This window comes from Carya illinoinensis, chromosome 2 (assembly GCF_018687715.1).
Source record: "Carya illinoinensis cultivar Pawnee chromosome 2, C.illinoinensisPawnee_v1, whole genome shotgun sequence".
NCBI lineage: Eukaryota > Viridiplantae > Streptophyta > Magnoliopsida > Fagales > Juglandaceae > Carya > Carya illinoinensis.
Window position 1 is genome coordinate 26,538,508 of NC_056753.1, and position 11,503 is coordinate 26,550,010.

General features: G+C 34.7%; 1 protein-coding gene across 3 annotated transcripts; it reads right to left on the reverse strand.

Moving 5' to 3' along the window:
- Nucleotides 1-329: 329 nt before the first annotated feature.
- Nucleotides 330-5,921, reverse strand: LOC122300576 (U5 small nuclear ribonucleoprotein 40 kDa protein-like). Of its 3 annotated transcripts, XM_043111336.1 has the most exons (3): nucleotides 5,591-5,921; nucleotides 4,148-4,239; nucleotides 330-1,564 (listed from the first exon to the last, which is right to left on the reverse strand). In XM_043111336.1, exon 3 carries the CDS (start codon nucleotides 1,511-1,513, stop codon nucleotides 476-478), a length of 1,038 nt encoding a protein of 345 aa, XP_042967270.1. In that variant the 5' UTR covers nucleotides 1,514-1,564; nucleotides 4,148-4,239; nucleotides 5,591-5,921; the 3' UTR covers nucleotides 330-475. The 3 variants fall into 3 exon arrangements, with proteins under 3 accessions (XP_042967270.1, XP_042967269.1, XP_042967271.1); XM_043111335.1 differs by lacking the exon at nucleotides 4,148-4,239; XM_043111337.1 differs by lacking the exons at nucleotides 4,148-4,239; nucleotides 5,591-5,921 and adding an exon at nucleotides 4,550-4,863.
- Between the last annotated feature and the right edge of the window lie 5,582 nt (nucleotides 5,922-11,503).

Sequence of the window (11,503 nt, forward strand, 5' to 3'; positions counted from 1 at the left end):
ATAAGTAATTATTAATAAAATTGTACTTTTTTAAATTTTTTCTTAATTATTAAGAATATTAAAAAACATATTTTAAAAAAAATAATATAAAAATAAATTACACATTTGTGCTAATGCCAAGCCGTAAGTGCTGGGCAGCCCTCCAGCACCACCCCAAAATTAATTGGTTGAAGTCAGACGAAATGGGAAAGGTGGCTCTTTGGGGCCATTGCCTTCTGATCTTAGATTCCACTGAATATACCAGTCTTTACGCAGAGCCCGTCTGTGAATTTTCTATAATAACATCTATTTGCAGATACCAGAATAAAGGTGGGAACAATATTCCAAAATGGAAAAACATAATCTTTTACATTACCAATTAAGATACCAACATTAAACTCAGGAACTACAGCTAGCAGAGATACAACCTCTTCCAACGTCTTTGTATGGGCTCTTAAAGAGACAACCATGCAGGTTCTTTATATAATTCCTAAACCTAAACCTCCCCCAGATAAATCTGTTTATCGCTACTGCAAGATCCAACAATAGGTTCACTGGGATGGAAGACGCACTCATTAACTGATCCAGTATGGCCGGGGAGCTTATACAAGATGCGTCGAGAAGTTGTATCCCATATGTAAACCATCCGATCTGAACTCCCTGCCGTGACTTTGCTTCCATCAGGAGACCAACTACATTTCAACAAGTTCTTTTCGAAGTTGTGTTGGTGCCCTTCCAATACCTTCACACATCGATTTTGTGGTGCGTACGGACGCATATCCCATATGCAGAGCTTGCAGTCCATACCATTTGTAAGAAGATAGGACCCATCGGGACTCAGCTGCATACCTGTTATCATATCTTGATGCCCTTGAAGAGTCATTGACACTTCACCCTTGCGCAAGTCCCATACCTTTATATCATTGTCAATCCCACCTGTGAAGATCTTGTCCGTTGCATCTGAGAAACTGACAGCTGTGATTTGATATTTATCTGGAAATGTTTGGATTGCACCCCTCTGCCGCATGTCCCACAGTTTGGCAGTTCCATCATCGGATCCACTAACAACAAGTGGCGGTCCCCTTCGAGAAGGGCAACATGAATTCACAAATGATGAGTGCTCTGCCATTTTCTTTATCTGTTTCCCTGTTTCAACATCCCATGCCCTCAGGGTTTTGTCAGGACTGGCAGATATCATCTGGGATCCATCACTAGTCCAGTGAAGATCCAAAACTGCGTTCTTGTGTCCTTTTAAAACCATGAAGTTCTTGCAATCCCCATGTACGTTCCACAAAAAGATCTCTCTGTCATGAGATCCAGATGCAACCACTGTTCCCGCTGGATTGAACTTCATAGTGTAGATGGCGCTCTGGTGACCCATCAGCAACATGATTGGCGATTCCAAACTTGAAGTCCGCTGTTTCCCATTTGGCCCAGGTGCTTGCGGACCACTATACGGGACAGTAGACCATTCCATTGGTCTTGGGCCAGCCATAGACAAAGCATTCTCACCCCATGCTGGAATAACTTCCATCTCTTCCTGCTTTCTTTAACAGGTGACAACCTAATCTCTATGGAGCTAATCCTGAGATAAAAACTAAACAAATTAGCCATCCATGTAAAACAAGCAGGATGAATAGCTGAATATGGTATTTTAGAAATCATCAGTTAATTCAGAACCTGAAAACTAAAAAAAAAAATTACAGTGATCCCCTCCCCCCAGCATAAATGTTAAAAAGAAGTCCTCAATCGACCAACCTAAACCACTGCATAAATAGAAAGAATTATACAAAATGTGCTCCGATCTACACTTTTTTTTTTTTTGTTTTGGAGGCGAAGAGTTATACTATCACAGCCAATAGTTTTTAAAACTACACTGCAGTGTCTCAATTAATTATGAACGAAGACAATATCATTTTCGTCCATGTACCATGTAAACCCACAACATGAAAACAATTGACAATCACTCATTCAATATAGACAAAAACCATTCAGGTTTGATCACATGCTTCAATCAAAGTTAACACAAAAAAAAAAAAATAGCATGTTAAACATTGATTGGTTATCTTCCTTCTTTATTTAAGACAAGGGTTGAAGAAAAATAGAACTTCATAAATCTTATAAAAATTGCCAAAGAGAAATAGAACCTAACACCATAAAGTACAAGTAGAATGTGATAAAGAGGCGAGGTGAGACAGGACTAGGTAGATATTTGATTCAAATCCTAAAAACTCATTTTCAATGACCAAGATGAATACAAAACTCATATGACAATGCATGAGGTTCGAGGTTTACAGATGAAATCCATTCTAACTAAATCCTACCTCTTTATAACCATTTTAGAATGAAAGAAAGAAAAGAAAAGGAGACACACTCATATCCAAAATTATTCATCTATATCGGTTACTATTTCAAAAATGGCACAACTAATGGTGCAGTGACAGGGCACTCAAGTAGCTTTCACAAAGGCATATAATATCAAACGTGTACAGCAAGCTTCAGTGGCCAAATTATTGGGATTTCTAGTGGCTCCCCTCACTGGAATGTCATTTTTTTCAGAGTGACTTCTGATTGGAAAGTCAATGCATTTGCAGAAGTTTTCAATCTCATGAACTCTACCGGACCAAGTCTTGAAGCTTTAGATAAGACAGCCTTGGGCCCTTCCAAGGAAGAAAGTTTATTTTCCATTCTTTTTATCAGGTTCTCATACCTCGGGATAGAAACTATTTTCCTTTACAGGAATATTTAACAGACTAAAACAAACCCCTAGGGGTTGGCTCAAGTGGTAAAGGCCTTGGGCTTAGGGGTATGCTCACCTCAGGTCTAAGGTTCAAATCCCCTTGTGTGCAAACAATCTCAAGGGGTCATTGGACTTGAGGATTTTCCCCTGGAATTACCCGAGATGTACTTGTGGGAAAATCCTTACCGAGGGCCTGTGCACCCTCAGGATTAGTTGGAATGCTGTTCTCGGACACCCGGTGCCAATCAAAAATAAAAAAAAAAAACACCTTTAAGTGCAGCCTTTTTAGTTTGGACAGTCTCCTTAAGGAAATTATCCTCACCATTGATAACCTAAGGAAACGTCATATCATTGCAATTGATTTATGTTGAATGTGAAAAAGAAGCAAAAATATAGGGAGACCACCTTTTTACTCCATCGATAGGTTGTCAGATCATCGTGAGGTTGGCTGGTTTGGGATATGCCTAGAAAAGCAGTATATCTCTTTGCAAACTAGAGAGAGCTACATGCACCCCTCAGATTGCAGTAGCATGGAAGATGGCTTCTATCTGTTACTGTGCTATCTTTGTAGGGAAATGAATAGTAAAAATTTTATAGGACTGTGAACAGATGATGGAAGAGCTTAAAACTTTTTTTCCAATACTTTGCTTCTTTAGGCAGCTCCCACGATTTCCTTGTATCTTTTTCTATTCCTAATTAGGTGTTTCTCTTGTATATAGCCACTGTCATTGGGCTACGCCCCTTAAGTTCAATAAAACTTTGAACTACTTATAACATAATGGTTTACAAATGTATTGTGGTTAATCACGTTTCATCATTAGCAAAAAAGAAAAAAAAAATCATGTTTGTTCATTCAACAAGACTTTAAAGGATGGGATAGGAAATATCACAATTATTAATTACAGGATTTCATATGCTCCATTAATGGTTTGATTTAAATATGGTTGGTGTATTCAAACAATCCAAGAACATTGTCTCTTGCTTCATACTTTCTTGTTCAGACTAATACTCCCTATACTCATAATCCCAAGACCCAGTCTCTGGCACAACATTCAACTTTATAAACTGATCAAGTGTCCACTTCGAATATAAGACCCCCCAAATTTTGCCTAACCTAAAAGAAGCTTTATCTGGCACAACATTATGGGTGTTCATTTGGAGACACCAACTTCAACATTGTCTAATCTTTTACACCATGATAGAATTTCATATTATTCATAAAAAATTGAAAGAAACAAAAAACTGCAGATGGCAAAATACTGAGTGAAATAAGTCCTCTTTCGACCTATATCAGAAATAAACAAGTGAATTAAAAAAAAAAAAAAGAGGAAGAATGGCTCATCATGCATATATAGGATTTACAACTATGTAATTAGAAATTTCAATTTCCACTTCATTTTTCCCTGTTCAAGATAACCCCTAACTTACCCAGCATCATTCATATCCAACAATTTTATGTGTTTCCATCAGCAAAACACTCCCTCAGCAACCAAGTGGACCACTAACACATTACAACATCACTGAAATGAAACACAAACACAACTACAAAAGTTAATCCGATTTCCAAAGAATAAAAGCATCCCAAACCAACTTTATGGCAAGGAATGAAATAATAAGCTAAATCAAGTTCGGCTATTGAGATTGAAGGAAAACAAACCGAAAGAAAACACATTCAGCGCTAGGACAAATTCCCAGCACAGCTATCATTTTATAGACTAAAACTAGTAAATGGAACAAGGATTCCGAGAAAAAGAGAAGGCGAGAGAGAGAGAGAGAGAGAGAGAGAGAGAGAGAGAGAGAGAGAGAGAGAGAGAGAGAGAGAGAGATTACTTAGTGGACACTTGCGTGGTAAACCCTAAAGGATCTTTTTTTCTTCGTTGGAAAAGGCGACAGGGGTACCATAATTTGGGGCCGGAATCAGGTATATATCAAACCTAGGCCTGAGCACTGACCAAGTCGGAGTCGGTATGGCCAACCTCCGACTCCGACTTATCATACCAACAGCCCCAAAACACAACTCACAATTACTGAGAAATGGATGGAAAGTTTTAGCAGATCCATACTCAAAACACAACTCAGAAAATGCATTATTTACAGCTTGGAAACCTTGGCATCATCCGAGGTGATCAATTTTTACCTTTACGTTACTTGCAAATTATTTACAGCTTGGAATAATAAAGATTTTTGTAATTTGCGGTTCATATATATATATAGAAGGTCCTTTCAGGCATGCAATATTGCTCAAATTACAAGTATATATATTGAGCTAAAATATTCGATCACTGCAGCAAATATTGCAATAATGAAAACTAAAAGACTTGGAAATTCAAGTAGCAATAATGAATGACAACCTAGCTAGCTAGCTCCCAAACATGCATGCATGCATGTAACCAAATCCTGTTAATAATCCACATGATCTCTTAAATCTTGGGCTGAAATTAGAAATTAATAATATTTGTCAGCTTAATACTGCACATATATATATATATGAATATATTGTCGATGCCACAATATTCCAGTTATTTGTTATTTGTTTTTGTTTTAATTATTCTGAATCAATATTCAATCCAAAAATTAGAAACAAATTATCAAGGTACTGCATGCATTAAAAACTAGGATCCTTGATTATAACCCAATATGAAGTAGAACAAGAACACTGATTTACAATCATGCATACCCCCAAGAAAACAAATGGTTTAGAATACCCAAGAAAAAATAACAACCACTCGTTTTCAGTTTCAGAAAACAAAACGCAGAAAATGAAACAAAGAAGAATAAGTTAATAAAAAAAAACAACTGCATTCTACTTAGCCATGCAAAATCCAAACCAAACCGTGCGGTGCAACTCAGAGAGTGACAGGGGGGGCTTACCAGAAGAGAGAGAGAGACCGTGCGGTGGGACTCCGAGAGAGAGGTCGTGGACTCGTGCGGTCGCCGGTGGGATTTTAAGAGAGAGGCCGTGCGGGGGTGGGGGGGAGCCGCGCCTAGGGTTATAATTGATTTTTGATTGTTTCGGGGAAGGGGGGTAGCTGGGGAGAATAGAGTCTGAGAGAGAGAGAGGACGTCGTTTGGACGGCGGCTTGCGGGGGCGGCTGGGGAAGCCGTGCGGCGGGCCACTAGATCTAGGGTTTGAACTTTGATAGAGAGAGAGAGGTCGCAGTCGCAGGAGGGAGGGAGAGAGAGAGAGAGAGAGAGAGAGAGAGGACTTGGGGGAGGGGGTTTCAGGTTTGACTGAAGTTACTTGAGAACGGCGCCGTTTTAGAGCTGGCCTACCATTCTAAAAATGAAACACGGCGCCGTTTTACATTGTGTAGGCTGGGCTGCCGTTTAAAGTTTTTTGGGCTGGGCTTTTGGGGCTTTTTTTTTTCTTTTTTTTTATCCTAAACCCTAAATCAAATGTTATTAAATTAAATTTGTTAGTATTTATTATGCTAAAGTATGTTTTTATAATACTAAGTTCTTATGGTTATTGTATGACTTTCTAACTTGTATTACTTGCTATTATATATATATATATATACACTAATGTATTACTTATTATTCTAAATTTAAAGATTAGTGTTATTACACGTTAGTATTACATGTTAATATGCATTAGTGTTTATACACTAGTATTAAATATTATTAATTATTATAAACTATAAACAAATAGTTTAGTATATTTATGATGTTTACATATACTAAATTATTATTAGTATTGATTATAACTTTTTCTTAATTTTTAGTAATGGTTAATAACAGTTATTATTTAAATCAACTTGTACTATATTATTAATTATATGTTATTATATTCGTATATAACTTATTTCTAACTTAATAATAGTATTGTACATTAATATACATGTTAATATATTATTATACATTACTTATTATACATTAGTATTACTGTTACAATTAGTCTTTATATATTAGTATATTGTATTACAAGTTATTAACTTATTATATTAGTTTATTATACATTAGTATCATGTTTACACATGTCATATACCAAACTATTATTAGTCACTTTATTCTATTTATAGTATAGTTTAAGTATATTATTTTATAATAATTAGCTCATATTATTATTATTATTATTTTTTAATAACCTCAAATCTTCATTGCATTAAAATCAAGAGTCTGAGACAGACTTTTCTAACTCGATATAATGCATAACTTCTAATGGTCCATCCTCAATCCAAACTTTCTCAACTACAAAATATAAAGCTAGGTTCGCCAAAATATGTGCAGCCTTGTTTCCACTCATTGGAATAAATTGAATCTTTCTCGCATCCATTGAACCAAATCCAAGCTTCAAGTCTTCCATTTTCTTACCATACCACACCCAATTGGCTTCTTTATTCTTTTACATCTTTAATCACAGTAAGTGCATCACCTTCGAAAACCACTTGTTGGAGCCCCAATTCTTCAACCAACTCTATAGCTCTTTCTAAAACAAGAATTTCAGCTAGCATTGGATTAGACACATACCTTCTAGACCATACTGCAGATGCTATTAGCTCCCTTTCCTTATTTCGAATCACAATTCCCCTACCCATCGTCTGATGTTCCTTATCTAAAGCTGCATCTCAATTCAGCTTGAACTAGTTTTTAGGTGGAGGAGACCGTCTAACAATGCTTACCCTCCCCCCCAAACCCTTAGACTGGTCTTTTTTATCATCTTGCGCCAGTACAAACAGCTCAGCCTCCATTCTTGCCCCATGCCAAATCTTATTTGGGCTATCACAAATTCCTTGGAAGACCATCCTATTCCTCCTTAGACAGATCCTTCTAAAGATCGAAGCAATCACATCTAGCTCTTTCTTATCATACTTGTGTAGTAGAGACTCCCATAGTAGATAGAAGTCACCTTCCATACATTTGGCTTTCTGTAAAGGACTAGAACTATTTGCCCATATGTCTCGAGCCGCCACACAATTCCATAGAACATGACAACTTGTCTCAACCCCTTCTTTATAGATTGGACACAGCCCATCGGCGGTGATCTTTCTCTTAGCCAAATTCCCTTTAGTATGTAGAACATCCCCCACAGCTTTCCACATGAAAACTTTCACTATGTTAGGAACTTATAGGCCCCAAAGTTGCCGCCACATGACAACTTTATTATCTTGCACTAAACCCCCACTTGCTGTTGTCTTCTGCAATTCACACAAAAGGAAGTAAAATATAAGTTTATTATTGAATTTAATTAACTATATAAGTTATAGATATGTAAAATATATATACGATGAATGTATAGAAAGAAAAAAAAAAAAATACCCACACACACACACACATATTTATAACACATGTACAATACCATAGTAGGATAGTAGAGTCAGAGTCGGATTCAGATCGAAGTGACTCCAAGTCGGAGCTGGAGTAGAATCAGTTGAATTTTTAGATTTTTACTCAACCCTAATCAAACCCCATATAAATTTATGTGGACGTCGTCGTTTCTCAAGTTGCACCTTTTCCTATTGCTTTTTTGGTTAAGAAACAAATATTCAGTCGAAAGAGATTCTACGAAACTAAATTTATAAACTTATTAATTTGATATGTTATGTTACATTGTAAAATTATTTTTATTATAAAATAAATTTAAGGTATTATAAACAATCATATCACTTTATAAATTTATTTTTATAATATATTTTTAAAGTAATAATACTTTTTTTAAAAAAAAAAATCTTACTATTAAGGTCCTTTTTAGTTTGAAATATTTCTCTATGAGTTCTTGCAACCTCTTATATTAACTCACCCTACACATTCGTCTATTTGGTGGTCGGAAAATTCTATACACCACACTATCATTTCACTTTCATTCTATTACATAAAATACAATATATTTATCACTATTAGATAATTCTTTATTAGATGATTCTTTATTATCTAATGATAATAAATGTGCAACATCTTATATAGTGAGATAAAAGTGAGATAGTGATGTGGTGTATTATAATAGCATTACTCTTGGTGGTCACATGGATTTAAAACTGAAAATAGAAGAAAAGTGGGGAGCAACTTGTTTATTTCAACTTTTTCACCGAACTCCTGTATCCTATATTCATCGTTTAAACGAGTTATTTTATGAATCTCTTTATGCCACACACATTAAAAATTTAAAAAAAAAAAAGTAAAAAAAAGAAGTATATATGTGATGTAAGGATGATGAATAAATTTCTTCAAGATCTAATAATAATGCTTGAAAGCCATCTTTGCATTTCCAAATAATCGGAGTTGAAATGCCGCTTATTATTATTTCTACACAACACACCAATATATGATTTATTACTTTTATATTTATATTTAAACATATATATTTTCACATCAATATATATGTTTAAATAGAATGATAAAAATAACAAATTACATATTAGTATATAGTATAAAGAGATGATAAGTAGAAATTTTCATCCTCACCTTTCCAAATCAGCTTACTTCGTTCCTTTTTTTTTAATGTTCATGTGCTTTGCAATTTCATTATTTTGACACAATGCTATCAAGTACACATGTTTCCACCTTGTGATGGTCATTTATTTGTAGAGACATGCTGCACAGCAGCCTTACATCCAACACATCAGAATTTTTTAAGTGAAGCATTGTTGAACCTAAGATTTCAAATTTTGTGTAATTATATATTTACACATGGATTTTGATGATAACAAATGAATTCAAAGAATAAAGAAGTCTCAAAATCAAGTTGTCTACATAATGGAGTCAAGCACATCAAGAAAACAAGCATGAGCAAGAAGGGAACAAGTTCACATTAAAATTATAGAGTAATGTTGTAAATCTCTTCAAAATTCGAAATTAGGATTAATGCTCAAAATTAATATTTTATCATAAAGCATTAAAATACATTTTTCACATGTGCATGAATATTTTTGAAAATTAAATTTGAAAATTTTGAAAGATGATTGATTGTCATCTTTTACATGTGCATGCCTTGATTAAAGGGTTGAACTTTGAAAATATTAAAGATGATTGATTGTCATCTTTCACATGTGCATGTTTTATTTGAATATTTTCAAAAGTGATTGATACTTTTTTGGACTTATACAAAAAGTAAATGATTTTGTTTGAAAATTTTGAATAGTAAAGTGTGCTAATTTTGTCATATGCAAAAAGTAAAAGATTAGGTTTGAATTTTTTCAAAAGGAAAGTGTGCTCATTTTGTCATATGCCAAAAGTAAAAGATTAGGTTTGATTTTTTTAAAATGTGAATGATGTTGTCTTTGACAATTGAAAAAGAAAAACCTTTTATTTGAATTTTTTGAAAAAGTGAATGATGTTGTCTTTGACATGTGAATCTTTTTAAATTTGAATATAAAGTCTCATATGCCTATAAATAGATCATTTGAGAGCTTCACATTCACAACACCAAGAGCATACAACATTCATTCAAAGGTTTCATTCTCTCTTCTCTAAGCATTGAGCCTTAATCCTTGTTCATTTTGAGAGATATAGTTTGCGCTGTATTGTTCTTATTTTACTCATTGAGGAGTGTTTTCTGATAACCTACCCACTATCAGCTTTTGTATCAGAAAAAGGGTGTGTATAACCCTTGTGCGTGTAGAAAATATTCTACACGGGGAATAGTTGAATCACCACGTGTAAGGTGATTGCAAGTGTAGAGGGTGTTCTATACGGATCCTTTGTAGCGGTGTTGTTCAAAGGTGTAATAGGTTTCTATCTCCACCTGAAGGAGGTTGAATAGTGAATTTGGGAATCCTCAAGGGGTAGCTTGAGGCGAGGACATAGACAGTAGGGCCGAACCTCGTTAACATACTGAGTTTGCTTCTCTCTTACCCTTACTCTTTATATTTATTGTTATTTCATATTTTGTTTATATTTTATATTATATATTTGATTTATAATTGTTATTTTTTTTAATACAACTCAATTCACCCCCCCTCTTGTATTAGTCATATGTGCAACAATTGGTATCAGAGCTAAGAGCTCTATTATAAGACTAACTATCTTTTGAGTTAAGATCTTATGGCTAACATTTCAGTTTCGTTTAGTGAAGGTCAATCTAGCAGCCGGCCTCCACTCTTTTGTGGAGATAATTACTCATTTTGGAAAGTTAGAATGAGAATATTCATTCAGGCTCAAGGTCGAGAAATCTGGAAATGTATTGTAAATGGACCTTATATTCCAACAAAAGTGGTTGATGGAGTAAAGGTCAAAAAGGAAGAAGAAGAGTTTGATCGTGAAGACAATAGACTTTATACTTTGAATTTAACTGCTATGAATTTATTATTTAATGCTCTCAATGAAAATGAGTTTAATAGAATAATGACTTGCGCTACGGCAAAAGAAATTTGAGATAACTTGGAAGTTACTTATGAAGGAACTTCGCAAGTCAAGGAATCAAAAATTTATATTCTTACTCATGAATATGAAATGTTTAAGATGAATGATGATGAATCTATTTCTAGTATGCACACTCATTTTACTAACATCATAAACAGCTTGACAGCTCTTGGCAAAGTTTATTCCAAGGTGGAGATAGTAAGAAAAATTCTCAACTCTCTACCAGAACGTTGGGAATCAAAAGTGACAGCGATTCTTGAAGTTAGAGACCTCAAGAAGCTCGAAATCAATGAACTCATCGGGTCACTTATCACCCATGAGTACACATTGAAAAGAGGAGAAGAAGAAGGAAAGCCAAAGAAGAGCTTAGCACTTAAAGTTGTTCCTCATGAAAGTGAAAGTGATGAAAATGAGAAAAATGAAGATAAAGATGAAGAAGTTGCGATGATAACAAGAAGAATTCAGAGGTTCTTGAAGAAAAATAGA